Source organism: Triticum urartu, chromosome 7 (genome assembly GCF_003073215.2).
Source record: "Triticum urartu cultivar G1812 chromosome 7, Tu2.1, whole genome shotgun sequence".
NCBI lineage: Eukaryota > Viridiplantae > Streptophyta > Magnoliopsida > Poales > Poaceae > Triticum > Triticum urartu.
In genome coordinates, this window is record NC_053028.1 from 653620994 (window position 1) to 653638988 (window position 17995).

Consider the following 17995-nt stretch of genomic DNA (forward strand, 5'->3'; position numbering starts at 1 on the left):
CGTCGTAGGCGTGCCTGCCCCCTGCGGGGCCTATATCGCCATGAGGAGGTCAATCGAGAACAATCCGTTCCCGCCTATCCCCCTAATCCAGTCGATGAAGGTTTGGCAGAAGTCGTATTTCTACGTGAAGAACGTCGCCCCGCAAGGAGACCACGTCAACCTGCCGGCTTACGTAGCCGGCCCGCCGGCTGGGAGGCAGCCGTCATGGAGCTTCCGGGCCAGGTCCCTGTCCCCGGCCGGGAACGCCGCCGTCTCCCGGCTCCGGGTGATGATCTAGTCGGAAGGCCTCCGCGGAGCCGACTTGGTGGCCGCCTTCGTGGAGCGCCGGATTCTTCCTCTCCAAAGCCGGCCCCATATGATGTGTCAGATGAGCGGCCGCTTCGACCCAAGCCGGCTGAGCACATGGGAAATGCCGCATGCGGAGGTGGCGCTCATGGTCAACTACATCGCCAACTGCAAGCTCGCCGGGGACTGGCAATACGGCAAGGCGCCGTATTCTCACGCCAATCCTCCGCCCATGGTAAGCTTCCCTCTCTATCTTCTTTTTGTCGTCAGCCGGCTTCATGACGGCCGACTTCTGATCAGTCGGTTCTTTTGAGCAGAACCCCCTTCTTCCACCGCCGGCCGGGGCGGCAGGGATTTGAACGCCAGTATGCCCCCGACCGCACGGTGGACGACGTTGACGACCCGGACTTGGGAGCGGCCGCCATGGAAGGCGCCGTCGTGGGGGAAAACATCGAACCCGGAGGCACAGGGCTCTCCGCCAGCTTCGAGGACTGGCCGGATGATGCTGAAGCCGAAGAAGTTCCGCGTCGCCAGCAGGCGGCCGACCGCCAAAGCGCGGGCTCGTCCGCCGTGCCGGCTGCTGGCGGCGGCACACAGAAGCGCCGGGCCGCGTTGCCCCTCTTCGGCAGTCGGCCGAAAAAGTCCAAAGCCTCCGCCACAGCGACAAAATGAGACGAGGCGGCCGCGAAGGCGGCCCGCTTTCGGAAAGTGGTGAAGCAGCCTCAGGAGGTCTCGGCGTAAGTCATCGATCGTTTGTATGCATGCTTTTATTGTTTTCTTCTGTTCGATCATTCTTCCTGACCTTTCTCTGTTTTCTGGACAGGGCGCCGCTTTCCCTTGAGCGGGGCCCAGGCGGCTCCGTAGTCGGGCCGATTGGAGGGTCTTCAGGCCCCCGCCGCGTGGATCCCCGCGCCGACCTCATGGAAGCCATAGAGCGGAACGCTCGCGAGGCGCGGGATGAGAGGGAGGCGGCGGAGCGGGAGGCCGCTCAGGCGGCGAAGGAGCGGGCCGACGCGGCAGCCAAGGCCCAGGCGGAGCGGGCGATCGCGGAGACGGAGGCAGAGGGCCTGCGCAACCAGCCTCCGCTGCTCGCCATCCCCCTCCGAACCGTGGCCCCAGACACTCCATTGCCCCTGGCGGAGGAGATCGTCCAAGACCCACCGCCGGTGCAACGGGAGGAGCTCTTCGTGGTCTTCGCGGGGAGGACGCCGCCGGCAGCGCCAACCGGAGCGGGCCAAGGCGGCCAGTCGTTGGCGGCGCCAGAGGAGCCGGCCGGGGGCGTACCGGAGGCTGGAGCTGGCCTCGAGGTACAACCGGCGATGCGTCAGCGCGCAGTGGGGAGCGCCGGCCAGTCGGCGGAAGCTTTGGAGGCGGCCAGCTCCGCCACGTCCAGGTGGACTCCCAGCGCGGGGACTGGCGAGCTGAATGTGGCGGCCCAAGAGGTCCAGAGCCGGCTTCAAACTCAGGCCGCCCTTCTGCAGCAATATACCCAGGAGTTCTTGTCGACGCGGGCCGCCATTCGGGTAAGTTTTTCGTTCTTGACCGCTCTAGTCTCTTGATTTCTTCCATGGGGGCGCGTCAGCGCACCCACTGGGTGTAGTCCCCGAGATCCGGGCCGACTGCTGAGCAGTCGGGTCGGATCTTTCTTGACGACCATCTTATTTTTGCTTTCTATCTGAACTTCCAGGAATATCATAACTCTCGCACTGCCGCCTTCAACTCCCAGGCTCAGGAGTTGGGTCGGAAAACCGACGATCTGGCCAATAGCCGAAGTAAGTGCTTGAGCTTGTCTGTCTCCTGCGGGGGCGCGTCAGCGCACCCACTGGGTGTAGTCCCCAAGATTCGGGCCGACTGCTGAGCAGTCGGGTCGGATCTTCCTTGACGACCTTTCCCTTATTGGTTTCTTCTTTTTGTCTTTCGTTCTTGCAGGGGCCAATGCCGACTTGAGGAAGGAGCTCGGCGAGGCGCAGGCCACCCTCCGCACCAGTGACGCTGAGTACGCCGCCTTGGTCCAGGAGCGCGACCGCCTGGCCAAGAAGCTGGCCGACCAGGAGGAGAGCCACAAGGCGGCCCTGCAGAAGGCGCAGGACAGCTAGGCCGCCCTGAAGGCAGAGTTTGAGACCGAGGCGGCGAGCTGGGCTGAGACTCATCATGCGCTGGATGAAGGCTTCGGGCGCATCGAGGATTTGATTGATGGTAAGCCGCCTTCCTCGCCCTTCTCCTGCCCCCTGGCCGCCTGGGGTCTTGGCCTAACTTGTGCTGCTGCCCGTTTTCTTGTGCAGATTACTTTCCCGGCTACTCCGCCCTTGCCGCCCAAACCATCGAGGCTCATCGCGAGGCGCACCGTCAGGCGGGAGTTAACATTGCGCCGGACGCAAATCGGACGCTGGAGGAACAGCTCTTGGCCGTCCAAGCGCAGCTGCAGCCGGCTCACCGGATGCTTCGCCGGCTCCAACGTGCCGGGGCGCAGGTTCTGGCCGCCCTCTGGCCCGGCGAGACGATCCCCCGCACCCCAAGCCGGACCGCCGACTGGCTGGAAGTCGCAGTCGGCCGTTTTGAAGCTTGGAAGGCGTCGGCGGCCCGTCTTGGAGCCGGGCGAGCGTTGGAGTTCGTTCGCGCCTGGTGCCCAGGGCTGAACCTAGACCAGCTGCGTACTTGGCGGCTGGAGGCCGATGCGGAGCTGGAGGAAGTGCGGCCGGCTATCGCCCAGCGTGCCTCGACGATCGCCGAGTGCACCGACATCAGCGTCTTCGCGCCTGAAATCAATGATGATGGCGTTGCCCAGCCGGAGGAGTGGTTCAGTCTGAACCCGGCGGTGGGCGAGGATTCGGCCGAGGAGATCGCCTCCAGCGATGAGGGCGAAGATGACGAGGAAGTGGACGGTGAAGACGTCGAGCCGGCTAGTGGAACAACCGGCCGGCCTCAAGCTGACCGTGCCTCCAGCAACGAGGCACGTGGGAGCGCGCCCTCTGCAGGAGGCGGCGATCAAGCCGAGGTTTGCCAGCCGGCCGCTCCTTCAGCCGGCACAACCGTCTCCACCGACCAGCCCAGCTCATCAGCAGCTCCGCCAGCTTGACCTGCCGTCCTTATTTTTCCTGCTTGTTGTCTTTTGAACAATCTTTAGGTTTTTGCAGTTCCACCCACTGGGGGTGTATCAAACTATGTTGGATGCTGGCCTCTTAGAGGTCCTTTATGTAAATATTATTATGTGCATGTTTGGTTTCCATTCGAGTACACTTTTTATCCTTAGGCTTTTTCCTTTGCCGCCTTCCCTTTCTGGGGAGGCAAGTACTCGAGCTTTCTTGGATTGAAGTGAAGTGAATGGAAACCGGCCGGCCGGCTACTCTGGTATTCGGTCGGCGGTAGGCGGCAAACCGGCTTTTATTATATTAGTCCGTTGGTCCCTAGCCTTTTTTCGTGTGCGCATCCTTTCCTGCTTTTGACTCTTGCCAGCCGGACAGCCGGTTCTTCGAACTGCGACTTTGGCAAGAACTAAGCCTGGGTGTCGGCACACTACTTTTCTGGCTGCGGGTAGGACTTCTAATATAACTCCAGTCGGCCAGTCCCCAGGCCGACTAGTCGAGCCCGGTGCCGGACGGAACAAGTAAATGAAATGACAAGGTCATAAGCATGATACTTTTCATTCATAGATAAAAGATGGCAGTCCCCGAGCCCTCCTCGGGGGGCCTATTTGTCTCATACTTAATACAAAAGTTAGCGTGATACATACTACATTTCAATTGTAAAATCTTCGAAGGAGGTTGGCGTTCCATGGTCATTCCGACTCCTTGCCGGAGTCGTCTCTCTTGCGTGCCTTGGGCTTCTGCGTGTCAATTAGGTAGTAGGAGTCGTTGCCTAGAGCTCTGCTGATGACGAAGGGGCCTTCCCAAGGGGCCGAGAGCTTGTGCTGGCCGGCTGTTCGCTGGATCAGCCGGAGCACAAGGTCGCCCTCTTGGAAAGATCTTGGCCTGACCTTCCGACTGTGGTAGCGGCGCAATCCCTGCTGGTAGATGGCAGACCGGGTGAGGGCTAACAGCCGGCCTTCTTCCAGCAGGTCGACGTCGTCTTCTCGCGCTTCCTTGGCCTCCTCCTCCGTGTACATGGTTACCCTGGGCGAGTCGAACTCGATGTCAGTTGGGATGATCGCCTCGGCGCCATACACGAGGAAGAAAGGAGTGAAGCCGGTTGATTTGTTTGGGGTAGTGCGTAGGCTCCAGAGGACAGCCAGCAGCTCGTCGAGCCAACAGCCGGCCGAACGCTCCAGTGGCACGACCAGGCGGGGTTTGATGCCGGAGAGGATGAGGCCATTGGCTTGCTCGACCTGGCCGTTTGACTGTGGGTGGGCGACGGACGCTAGGTCCAGCCGGATGCCTTGCACTGCGCAGAATCATGCCAAGGCTCCTTTGGCAAAATTCGTGCCGTTGTCGGTGATGATGCTGTGTGGCACGCCGTACCGAGTTGTTATGTCTGCGATGAATGTCACCGCAGTCGGCCCATTCAGCTTCTTGATCGGCTTTGCCTCAATCCACTTGGTGAATTTGTCCACGGTGACGAGCAAATGCGTCATGCCACTGCGCGCCGTCTTGAATGGGCCCACCATGTCCAGTCCCCAAACGGCGAAGGGCCAGGTGAGGGGAATGGTCTTGAGTGCCGAAGCCGGCATGTGTTGCTTGGAGCTGAAGAGCTGGCAGCCTTTGCAATGTTTAACTAATTCTTTGGCGTCATCCAAAGCAGTCGGCCAGAGGAAACCATGCCGGAAAGCTTTGGCGACGAGTGATCTTGACGCCGCATGGTGGCCGCATTCTCCTTGGTGAATGTCTCTGAGGATTGTAATGCCCTTCTCTTGCTCGACGCACCGCTAGAGGACTCCAGTGACACTGCGCTTGACGAGTTCTCCGTTGACGATTGTGTATGCTCCGGCTCGACGTTGGACTTGTCTCGCCTCTGTTTCATTAGTCGGCAAATCTTGGTTTACTAGGAAGTTGAGGATGGACTGAGCCCATGACGGAGCTGCGACTTCTCCTACTGCCAATGTGGCTACTGCCACCAGGGTGGGTGGGCTGGGTGATGAAATGCTAGAGTCGGCCGCCGGCTGTTGTGTTGGTGCAGTCCCCGGGCCGGCTACCGCAGTCCCCGAGCCGGGTGCGGCAGTCCCCGAGTCGGCTACTGAAATCCCCGAGCCGGCTACTGAAGTCCCTGGGCCAACTACTGAACTCCCGGGGGCGCTTGCTTGGTTCTTCGAGCCGGACCCGGCCACGTCGGGGTCAGGCGGTACGAAGATGGAGTCGGACTCTGGAGACGGCTTGATGGACGGCTTGAGGAGGCGTTGTAGAGCGACGCCGGTTGGTATTGCTTGCCGACTGGAGCCTATTCGAGCCAGGGCATCGGCTGGCTCGTTGTCGGCTCGCGGTACGTGGAGGAACTCACATCCTTCAAAGTATCCGCTGAGTTGTTGAACCAGGAAGCGGTAGCTTGCCATATTTGCGTCCTTGGCGTCCCAGTCGCCGGATGATTGCTGGACTACCAAGTCCGAGTCGCCATAACATAGGATCCGGCGAATGCCGAGTTCTTTGGCAAGCCGGAGCCCGTGTATGAGCGCCTCGTACTCGGCCACGTTGTTGGAGGCAGCAAAGTGGATCTGCAGCGTGTATCTAAGCTTGTCACCTTTGGGAGAGGTAAGGACGACGCCAGCTCCCAAGCCGGTGCGCATCTTGGACCCGTCAAAGTGCATGCGCCAATGGGTGGAGTCGGGAGCCGGCGGCAGGTACTGGGTCTCGGCCCAGTCGACGAGGAAGTCGGCCAGTGCTTGGGACTTCATGGCGGTGCGGGGCTGGTAGAAGATCGTGTAAGGGGCCAGCTCGATGGCCCATTTCGCCACCCGGCCGGATGCATCCCAGCTGCCTATGATCTCGGCCAGCGGGGCGGTGCATACGACTGTGACAGGATGCTCTTGAAAGTAGGGCTTCAGCTTCTTGGCGGTGAAGTACACGCCTTAGCACATCTTCTGGTAGTGCGGGTAGTTCTGCTTTGAGGCGGACAGCACCTCGCTCAAATAATACACCGGCCTCTGGACCGGCTGTGCTCGGCCTTCTTCTGGGTGTTGGACTATGATGACGGTGCTGACCACCCGGCTGGTTGCGGCAATATAAAGGAGCATGGGCTCTTTCTCAGTCGGCGCCTCTAGGACAGGCGGCGTGGCCAGCATCTTCTTCAGCTCGTGAAAAGCTTGGTCGGCCTGGTCGTTCCACTCGAAGTGAGTGCTCTTCTTCATGAGGCGGTAGAGGGGGAGAGCTTTCTCTCCAAGCCGGCTGATGAAGCGGTTCAAGGAGGCCAGGCATCCGGTGAACTTCTGGATTTCTCGCAGCCTGGTGGGGATCGCCATTCTCTCGATGGCCTTGATCTTCACTGGGTTGCATTCGATGCCGCGTTCGGAGACCGGGAAGCCTAGGAGCTGGCCGGCTGGCACTCCGAACACGCATTTCTCGGGGTTGAGCTTGATTTGGAAACGGCGCAGGTTCTCAAATGTTTCTTTGAGGTCTTCCAGCAAGGTGCCGCGCTTCTCCGTCTTCACCACAATGTCGTCCACATAGACGTGAGTGTTTCTGCCGAGTTGCTTGAGGAGGCACTTCTGCATGCAACGCTGAAAAGTGGCACCGGCATTTCTCAAGCCGAATGTCATAGTCAGGTAGCAAAAGGCTCCAAATGGCGTGATGAAGGCGGTCTTCAGGCGGTCGGCCGGATCTAGTTTTATCTGGTGATATCCTGAGTAAGCATCCAAGAAACTCAACAGCTCGCATCCGGCCGTGGAGTCTATCACTTGGTCAATCCTTGGCAGGGCGAAGGGATCTTTAGGGCAGGCCTTGTTGAGGCTTGTGTAGTCTATACACATGCGCCACTTTTTGTTCTTCTTTAGCACGAGGACCGGGTTGGCAAGCCACTCTGGAAAAAAGACTTCCATAATGAAGCCGGCTACCAGAAGCCGGGCTATCTCCTCCCCTACAATCCTTCTCTTTTCCTCTGATAGTCGGCGGAGCGGCTGCTTGACCGGCTTTGCGTCCTCTCGGACGTGTAGTTTGTGCTCGGCGAAATCCTTCGGAACACCCGGCATGTCCTTGGGGGACCATGCGAAGATGTCCCGATTCTCACGGAGGAAATCGGCGAGCTTGCCTTCCTATTTGCTATTCAGGCTTGCCCCGATGACGGCAAACCTCTCGGGGTGCTCGGGGTCAAGGGGTATCTTCTTGGTTTCCTTGGCCGGCTGAAAAGATCCTTGGGCATCATACTCCTTGGAGTTGGGGGACTGGTTCGGCTGCTTGCTGGCCATGGCCACGACCCGGTCCAATATCTTCTTCTCTTCGGCGATCACAAGGTACTCGGCCAGCCGGCTGCTGGCTGTAGCGCACTCGGAGGACTTCTTGTAATCGCCGGCTATGGTGATGACGCCCTTGGAACTCGGTATCTTCATCTTGAGGTATGCATAGTGGGGAACCGTCATGAACCTGGCCAAGGCAGGTCGGCCAAGCAATGCATGGTAGGGGCTCTCTAGGCCCACCACTTCAAACCAAATCGCTTCCCGGCGGAAATGCTCCTTGTCCCCAAAGAGGACATCAATCTTGATCTTGCCAATGGGGGCGCAGGACAAGCCGGGTACGATGCCATGAAACACCGTCCGGGTTGGCACGAGTTGCTTCGTCTTGACATTTAGCTTCTCCAGGGTATCACGGTACAGGATGTTGATGCTGCTCCCGCCGTCTATCAGCACGCGGGAGAAGCGGGCGGCGCATCTGTCCGTCACGAGGGTGGATTCTAGGACCAACGCATAAGAGCCGGGAGACGGCATCACCTCTGGGTGGTCGGCCCGGCTCCAGCTGATGGGTTTCTCTGACCAATGCATGTGTCCGGCGGGGTTGGCAGCGACCACGCTGACTTCCTGGTGCTCTCGGCGCTTGCCGCGCCGGTCTTTGAGCTGGCTTGTAAAGACGATGTAGGTCGCTTGCTCGTCGGGGAACTCGTCCGTGCACATGGCTCCGACTGCGGGCCGAGCGGCCGGCAGGGCGGAGCCGGAGGCGGCGGGCCGGCAGGCGGAGGCGGCGCGAGCCCCTCGCCTTTGAGATTCGGGTTAGCCAATGGCACTTCTGGGTTGTGTGGTTGGACGGCTTCGCGCCGCTATGGAATTTGCACGGGGCGTCGAGAGTTTGCTCGTAGGAGAAAGCCGGCTGCCAAGCCGGCCGGCCGCCCTTGGGCTTCTTGGGTGCGGACCGCCCTTCGGGCGGCGCGTCTTCGACCATGGCCACCTGCCGACTGGCAGGAGGCGGCGCAGGGCCCTTGCGCTTGTGATCGTTCGGGTGTGGGCGTCGGCCGGAATCCCCTACCGGCATCTTGGGCGCCGGGTTGAGTACTTTCCCGGACGCGTCTACCCAGAGCTCCGTCTTCATTGAAGAGTCGGCGGTGGCGTATTTGTCGGCTATGTCTAGAAGCTTGTCGAGGGTAGTCGGCTCGTCGCAGAGGAGCTTGTGCTTGAGGAGGGTACCTTCTCGGCACCCGGCAGTAAAGTATTCGATGGCTTGCACCTCGTGCACCCCTTCGCAATAGTTGCGGAGCTCGGCCCAACGCGTGAGGTAGTCGCGAGTGGACTTGGCTGGGCCCTGTACGCACAGGGAGAGCTGCCTGGGCTTGGGAGCCCGCTTGTAGGTGCTGGTGAAGTTGCGAACGAAAGCTTCGGTGAAGTCTAGCCAGCTGTTGATGCTGAGGGGCTTGAGGCTGTTGAGCCAGGTCCGCGTCGTGCCTTGCAGCATAAGGGGCACGTACTTCACGGCAACGCGCCGGTTGCCGTTGGCTATGCTGACCGCTATGGAGTAGTCAATCAACCAATCTTCCGGCTTCACGGAGCGTTGTACTTGGGCGTGTCTCTTGGGAGCGAGAACCCTTTGGGGAAAGGCTCGTCGCGGATGCGGGGGCCGAAACAAGGCGGGCCGACATCGTCTTCTTCTTCCAGCGCCAGGGATCGCGCCAGGCGGTCGATCCGATGGCGGGCGTCGTTCTCGCCGACTCCTTCGCGGCGACCTAGTCGGCCGCTGAGAGTCGGGTGCGCCACTGGCGGCGGGGTGGGATATCTCTCTCCACGGGGTCGAGGCGGAGGCGGGTTGCCCCGCCATTCCATGGCTCGGGGATGGCCGTCCGCGTCTCGCTCGATGGAGATTCGGGTCCGGCTTCGGCTGGCCGCCGGCTCTTTCTCGCGCCGCGCGCGGGCGTTGCTCGTAGTCGGTGTCCGGGACGTCGCGCCGTGATCTCGGCGCGGGGGAGGGCTTCCCGCGCGGGCGTCGGCTTCGTGCCGCCGTGCGGGCCGCGTCAATCAGTGCTGGATGCGCCGGGTCATGTGGGGGAGTTCTTCGGCCTCCAAGCCGTCCAACTCGTCCACGGCCGCCTGGGCGGCGCGCAGGTTCTCGAGCGGAGTGGCATACGACCGACTACCAGCGTGTCGGCGATGACGGCACCGCGTTGCTTGACGACGCCGGCCTGGCTGGGCCCACCCGGGGCCGGCGTGCCGAAGGCGGCGCGGTCAGCTTCGCGCTGGTAAGCCTCAGTGAGGCGTCTCACGGAAGCCAGCCTCCGGCCCTCCACGAGGAGGGCAAGGCGGCGTGCCTCCAGTGCTTCGTCGTCGGCATCAGCCGGGAGGGGGACGGACAAGTCGTGGGCCGCCGCGTGCGGGGCGTCGTGGGCGCTCTCGTCGGCCGGGCCGCCATGGCCGATGACCATCACCTCGGTGGTGACAGTATCGCGGCCGTCGGTCCGAGGAAGCGGGTCGTTGTAGATCGCGATGTTGGCGGGGAAGGTGTCAAAGGAGGCCGTGTCGGAGTCGACAGGCATCGGGTCGGTGGAGCCAACCGACTCCAGATCCGCAGCGGGCTCGCTGGAGACATGGAGCTGGCCGAGGAGGTTGGCGAGGTGGTCGGTGCCCGCATCGGAGACGAGCTCGTCGGAGATGCGGGTTTCGTCGAGGAGATCGGCGAGGCTGCTCGCCGCGCAGATGCTGGTGACGCCTTGCAGCGCGTCGTGGCAAGCGCCATCGGGCGTGCCGGGCTGGCTATGCTCGCTGGGGAGGAAGAGGGTTCCCGTCCAGAACAGGTCTCCGGACGACGGTGCACCTGGCCCCACGGTGGGCTCCCAATGTCGGGTGGTAGGTGCGACATATGCCAACGGGTGGCTTATGATTGTGGGAGCCAGTAAGACATCGCCGGTGCCTGGAAATGGGATGAGGCGAAGACATGCACGCCGGCGGATCTTACCCAGCTTCGGGGCTCTCCGTGGAGATAACACCCCTACTGCTGCTCTGCGGGGTCTCCGCATGATCACTAGAAGGATGAGTAACTACACAATGCTCCTTGAGCTGTTCGGTGGGAGGAGGAATAAGGGTCGGCTGGCCTGCTTCTTATCCTCCTATGGTGTCTAAATCTAGCTAGGGGTCGAACCCTTTGCATGGGTGCCCCGGGGGGCTTATATAGGCCAACCCCCCGGGGGTACAATGGTAATCTGACTGGGCGCGGGGCCCAGGCGTCTGTGACAGCGCTCGCCGACTTCCGCGCCGACCGCTGGGGCTCGCCGACTGGTGGGTCCCGCCGGCTGCCAGATCCTTGGCCGACAGGCAGGCCCCACTTGTCAGGGCCTAGTCGGCGGCTGGTTACTGTTGCCCTTATTCTGATGACATGGGCCTTGTCGTGGTAAGCGTGGCTACAGTACCGTCGCCTGGCGGGCGATGACTGTAGCCTTACCGTGTCTTGTCTCCTTAATGGGGCGTCTCCTTCGAGGAAGATGGCAAGCCGGCTGCGGGGAGCCGGCTCTGTCTTGGGCCAACTGGGGGAGGCGTGGCCGCCTTCGGGGCCTCTCTGCCTGAAGGGACCCACCACCCGTGGGCCATGCTGGTAGTCCGTTGTGGATGGCGTCAGGGTCGCCATGGCAACAGTGTTGCGCCGGGCGGGTTGTGGTCGCCCGTACGGCGCACTATGCCGGTCATGCTCCGGGATTCGGGGGCGGCAGGCCTCACTGTAGCCACGCCCCACCTCATCGCCGCTAGGTAGATGCAAACTTTGAGGGTACGGTCTTGACCTCTTTATGGGAGCCGGCTTCTTGGAGTCGGCCTTCTCGCGGCCGGCTTCGTGAGGGCTAAATTCGGGCCGCCTCCCGAAAGCCGGCCTGGATAACAGCCGGCCAGGGGAAGGCGGCCCCACGTCTTGGATTCTTGAGAGCCGGACGGGCTTGTAGTTTTTTTAGAAGGGCTAGGGGAAGCCGGCTAGGCTACCCATGGCTATTTACTCCGACACATTGCACAGGTTCCGAGGCTGTCATCACAAAGCTCCTCTCCACGCATGAAATCTGGCCAAGACAATAGCCAGGGACAAGCCAGTGAGTACTTTGAATGTACTCGCAAACATTAAGAACACAGGTATAATATAGCCACTGATAATCATGTTTTGAAATATTCTATGATCACTTCGTCAGTTATGAAATAAGGTTCATGATGCACGCAACCAGATCATTCAAATAAAACATGAGTAAACAATCAGGGAGTAGAAATGGAAATCACCGATCGGGTGTCTGAAGCGACGCCTCAAAAGGGTAATAATATGAAGCATGCCTCAGTTGGGGGTCTGAGCGACACCACATAAAGGGCTTATAAGTAAATTAAATGACAAGCATGCCACAGTCAGGCGTCTGAGCGACACCACATAAAGGGCTTATAAGTAAATGAAATAACAAGCATGCCACAGTCGGGCGTCTGAGCGACACCACATAAAGGGCTTATATATAAAAATAATCACAGTGAATATCCAGGAGGTGGAACCGTCCCAGGGATACTCACTAATTTCAAATAATACAATTGATTAGTCCACAATAATAATAATAATCATAATCATCATATGTCACAGGTCATAATCAATGTTCTGGTTTAGTAGTTTTCTTCCGAAGACCGACACTAAGACCGACACTTGACCCATCCCAGACTGTAGTCCTTAACCATGGACACGGCTATTCGAATAGGTATAATATCTCTGCAGAGGGTGTACTCTTTACCCACTAGCAACGGATTCCTTTAGTCCATCGGGACTAATTCCGTCTACGGTCTTTCATTCGAAAACACACCTGACCGCACACACCAGCTTAACTTACCGGTGTCTGGAATCACCCACAACACCTGTCAAGCGAAACTCTAAGTGGGAAGGCTACAACCTCGCTTAGCATGGGATCAAATTTATATCGCGCGCTCTAAGGGGTGCCCCCCTCTTGGTCCCAACCGGAAACACCCATGCCCCCGGACCAGGTGGCATGCCTACCGGATGCAGCCGGTATCTTCCACCATGGCATCTCTGTACGGTGTGTGCTAGGACAGGGGTTGACAACTTACTGAACCGTACCCTACCTACGGCAGGGACAAGTGGCAGCACGAAACAAGTATGGGGGTTACTGGAACAAGACTCGATCTATGGCCGACTCAGGAGGTTTAAGCATTCCTGCATGGTTAGATCAAGAATTATATTTCACATCCATCAGACAGAACCACCACTCATCATACCTCCCCATGCCCCACCGGTCATAATCGTCTCAACGAGGGACAAGCTTGTGTCTACCCAAGACAGAGGCTTTCCCGGATCCTTCTCGGTAGGCATGAGAGGCATATGAGGGGGATTTCTATCACAAACATATCAAATGCCAACAGTATGAAATCATCAATATGCACTATGATTATGATTGTATCATCGCATAGAATAACGAAATCTCCGAGACAAGATGGGGTTGCAACCGTATCAACAACGCAAGACAATATTATGCCAGGGTTCAGAATGCTTGCCTTCAAGTTGTGGAGAGGCAGGGTGCATTCCAAAATTTTTGAAAGTTTTCTTCTCCCTCTCCATAATCCTATTTTAAATAAATTTGAATTAACACATACTTTAAAAACAGTACAAAAAAGTTTTTTGGAAAATTTTGAAATAAATATGAAAATAAACTAGACAATATTTGGGAAACAACAGAAAAAGAATCAAGTCATTTGAATTTATATTTAAAAAGATATAGCCAGTCAAAGTTTCAGTCAAACTCTGATTTTAAAATAAAACAGAAAAAAGAAAACGTTTCAATGAGAATACGCTTTTGAAGCAGGGGAGACGTACTTTAGGATTTTGCGCTTCCACTTAAAACCACGCGGGCCGGCTTGGGTCACTGATAGTGGGTCCAGGGGGCCCACTGGTCAGGTTTGACCAGTCGTTCCCCGCCTCCTTCTTCCTCTGTCCGAGCCGATGCGGGGCTCCGGCGATCAACGCCGTCGAACAGCGGCTTCTCGCAGGCTCCGGAGGGTAGGGATGGATCCTCCAGACCGGGCGGTCCTCCCGGTGGTTGTTGGGTCAGCGGGGGTGAAGGGAGTCGCCGGCGGTGAGCTCCGCGGCGGAGGAAGCTTCGGGTGGAATTGGGGTTCTGGGCTGCGGTGGTTCCCCGTCACAGCTGAGGGCTTGGGTGGCTTCGTAATATCGAGGGGAAGGGGACGGTGGCTCTGGAGGGGTGGGGGAGGCTTTGGTTGCGACTGAATGGATCAGAGGGCGGCGGCGGCTGTACTGGCCGGAGATGGGGGAGACGGCCTCCCGCCGTCGATTGCGGGCTAGGGGAGCTCCAGAGGGCTGGCTTGAGGTTGCCTGAGGGCCTAGGCAAGCTCGGGGGTCCTTTTATAGTGCAACGAGGCCGGTTCCGCGGCGTTGGATAAGAACGACGGCGAACCGCCGTTCTGTAGTGGCCAGGGCGAAGTGGCGACGACGAGCACTAGCAGACAGGCTTGAGGATAGGCTCGGGCTGTTCAAGGGGGCAGCTGGCGCGCTGCTGCGGCTCGGGCGGCGCCGTCTACAGCAGTGGCCTGTTGTGACCATCGGCGGCTAGCGTCGGTGGCGCTGTGGGGCGCCAGGAGGAGGGGCCAGGGCGGCTCTGCGGCGAGGGAGGAGTCAGGGCGCTGGCTGCGAGTGGCCAGGGTGCAGCACGAGCATGGGGCAGGCGGCAGCGAGACGCGGCGGCTCAGTGCGCGCGCGTGCAAAACGTGCGCGCTGGGCACGCCTAGAGCACGTACGCTATGTGCTCGACGCAATGCCAGAGGATGCTAGAGGATTAGGATGAGGCTGGGGATTAGCAGGCCTGGGTTAGGGTTAGCTAAGAGCTTAGTGGACATGTTGGTTGGGTCAGGGGGTCAAGTCCATAATGCAGACTAAAGATCATGCCAAAACTCTGCATGCACTCAAGGTGTTTGACAGAATGCCATGTGCATCTAGGCAACTCTTGGGGTGGCCAAAAGCTCCAGACGAGTGTCTCTTTAGATGATACAGAGGGTGGTAAGGTTAGTTTGTCAAAAGCAAGAACTTGTTAGTGCAAGTTCTTGAGAAAACCAATTCTGGACAGAAAGAAAAGGGCATAGTTTCATGGACTAAAAGTACTCCAATGGGTCTACTCTCCGGGACTTAAGGGTTTAGCAGGGTGTTCTTTAAGTAGGAAAAAGCTCATGGCTACTAGAGCAAGAATGAATAGGGTTGCAGTACAAATCATCAAGTTGGACCAGAATGAAACCGAGGTTGATTCACTCAAATTTTTCAAAGAACATCACTGGGGTTTTTGCATAAAGTTGAATAATATACTCCTATTAACATCCCATAATTTTGGTGGAAGTTTTAAAGAAATATTTAAATAGGTTGTAGTGCAAAATTGCCCACTGGACCAGATTTGAAAACTTGGGGTAGAGCTCATAATATCCCATGAATAAAAGATATTTTTGCATAAAAGTGATTTAAAAACATCACATGACATCTCCGAATTTTGGTTGGAATTTTAGATAAATTTATCAAATGGTTGTAGTTCAAAAAGAGCTCCAAAACCAATGAAAAATCACTTTAAGGAAAAAAGCTCAGAGAGAAATAGTTATGCAAATAAATCCACTGATAATAGGAATGTCTTTCTTGAAGGGGCAAACAAGTCCAATAATATATTTGGTAAGTTTTCACTTGGGGTAAAAACTCCATAATAATAGGGAAAAGAATGGCTCTGAAATCAAAAGAAAATCTAGAAAATAAAAGTTTAAATTTCCTGGCAAAATTTTAATTAATAAAATAAGGTTGAAATTTTGGGGTGTCACATACATCACAAAGTTTGAACATGTCAGATTCGAACCACTCTGTGTGAGGAGCAATTGGAGTTCCCGATTCGTCATAGACTTAAACCTCCAAAACCTCTTTGTGCATCTCGGTCTGACCGATTCATCCTTTTCGGTCCTACCGAGTCACTAAGTTGATCTAGGGTTTTCAATCTTGGTGCAACCAATTAGAGCCTTTCGGTCACACCGAGTTGCAGTAACTGCTTGCAGTTTTGCATCTCGGTGCCACCGAGTCGTTCCATTCGGTCACACCGACAGGGTCAGGTTATATATACCGACGGGCCAAAATTTGGAAATTTTTTCGAACCTCCTCGCCCGCGCATAACCCACTCTGCCTCCTCGGGTCTCCGGATCGTCCTCTCGTCGCCAGCAACCTCCCGCCGCTGGTCTCCGCCGCCGTCAATGGAAATCTTCACCGCCGTTGCCGCCGTAGCAAGTTCGTCGCCGAACTAGGGTACGGACTTTATCATTGTGCTAATCCTTAACTCTGATTCTTAGCACATTGCTTTGCCATGATTCTTTTCAAAAATGAAATCATCCTGTCCAGCGAAAACATCCCATAGATTAGTTTTGATTTGAAAATTTATGGTTAGGTCTCCGCCGAATTCATCTCGGACCGACCGAGTTGTAGAAATCGGTCTCACCGATTTTCACACGTTTTCGGTCTGACCGAAAATTACAAATCGGTGTGACCGAGTTCAATTCTCTTTGAAACCCTAGCAGTCTCGGTGCCACCGAACTGTGACTCGGTCTGACCGAGTTCACTAGTTTAGGTTCCAAAAACTGCTTCGGTATCACCGAGTTTACAAATCGGTAGATCCGAAATGCATTCTATGAAGAACTAAAACTAAGTTTTTGAGTCAATTGTTTTGCAAAACTCCTGTACTCTGTGATGCTCATCTACTCTACCTCATCTATAATCTATTCACAAGGTCTGCTGACAGTTTAACTGCACAATGTCTGACCAAAGTGATAGCCAGGCAAGTCTGAGGAGTAGGTTCAACTGAGTGAGGGCACTAGTCCCTCCAGTTAATCTGATGATGGCAGCAGGAGCACACCAAGTAACTTGCCAAAGGCAGCCACCAGAACAAGAAAGAAGAAGACCTTAGATTCAGATGATGAGGATTATATGGCTGTTGAGGAAGAAGTCGGCTCCAAGGAAAAGGTGCTGAAAAAGGAGTATGGCTCAGCTGCTACAGTCAAGCCAGGGATGCATAAGAAGGCACCAGCAAAGAGAGTCCCCATGTCTAAGGGTAGAGCATCCACTGCTGAAACCTCCAAGCCATCTGAAGAGGCAGTTGGAGAAGGCAAGAAAAGGAAGGAAAGGGTTAAGAAGACCAATGCCAGAGTACTTGGCAGATCATCAATTATGAGAGATGATGATGAAGAGGAAGAGGATGCTGCACCAGCACCCAAATCTCAAAAGATCATGGGAGATGCAATCAGATCAGGGGCTGCTCCATCTAAGCCCAAAGCTGCTCCCAAGGCAGCTGCTCCAGCTCAGAAGCCCAAGAGAAGCACTAGAAACATTTCTGCTGAGGAAAAGAACAAGGCCCCAGTGCCTGAAGCTGCTGAAGAAGATGAAACTCAAGTGCTAAGGAAGCCGAAACCCAAGATTCCTGACCACAATGATGCACATCCAGTTGCAGAAAACATGAAAATCAGGAAGGATGCAGGATTGAGACTATGGAAAGAGTGTGATCCATATGCTATCAAGAGAAGAACTGCTGTGGACTACATGTTTCACACTAAGGAACAACAGGACTTCTGAAACAGTGTTGCTTGACAAGAAGCCCATTGTGTGTGATATGAGATGGGTAGACTGGGAGTACATCTAGAAGAATGAAGATCACTATCCTAGAGTGTATGACAGTTTTAAGGCATGTGGAGTTGATGCATTCGTTGCACAAAAGCTCACCAAGTGGAATGATGAGCTGATCATGCAGTTCTCCTCCACTGCCCATTTCTATCCAGATGGGAAGATCATTTGGATGTCTGAGGGTACTAGGTACCAGTCGTCTGTTGATGAATGGGCTCAATTGATCAATGCTCCAAAAGAAAGTGAGGATGACTTGGACATTTATGCAGAGAAGAATAAAGACCACAACACTATGGCCAACATGCATGTATAAGGAGATCTCAGATGCTGCTTTGGATACACACAAGTTTGGATCTGTCCATTACCTGTTGTCTGGTCTACCTACCATAAACTGGATTCTGAGGCACACACTGCTACCCAAGTCAGGTGATCACAAGATGATCATAGGACATGCTATAAACTTGCTGCACATATTTGATGTTCCATAGAAGTTCAAGGTCATGAGTTTGATTGTTGAGACAATCAAGAGGACTGCTGCCGATCAGAAGAGAAGTTGTGGGTATGCTCCACAAATTCAAGAGCTCATTAACTCAAAGATGGGCATAGGCACATAACTTTTGGACAAGGAGCACCTGCCCATCTATCCTGATTTTGAAGACAACACCGTGGTGATGGATGAAAATGAACCATCTTCAGCTCATGCACATGAGAAGAGAGAG

At 56.2% G+C, this 17995-nt stretch overlaps 1 protein-coding gene across 1 annotated transcript in view; it reads left to right on the forward strand.

Moving 5' to 3' along the window:
• The first annotated feature begins 1604 nt into the window (after positions 1-1604).
• LOC125519304 (vacuolar protein sorting-associated protein 8 homolog) overlaps positions 1605-17995 on the forward strand; it is a 101549-nt gene continuing 85158 nt past the window's right edge. Inside the window, exons 1-3 of the mRNA XM_048684155.1 lie at positions 1605-1808; positions 2012-2057; positions 2215-2294. Of these exons, the coding sequence (XP_048540112.1) occupies positions 1605-1808; positions 2012-2057; positions 2215-2294 (330 nt within the window). The remainder of the gene's footprint in view (positions 1809-2011; positions 2058-2214; positions 2295-17995) is intronic.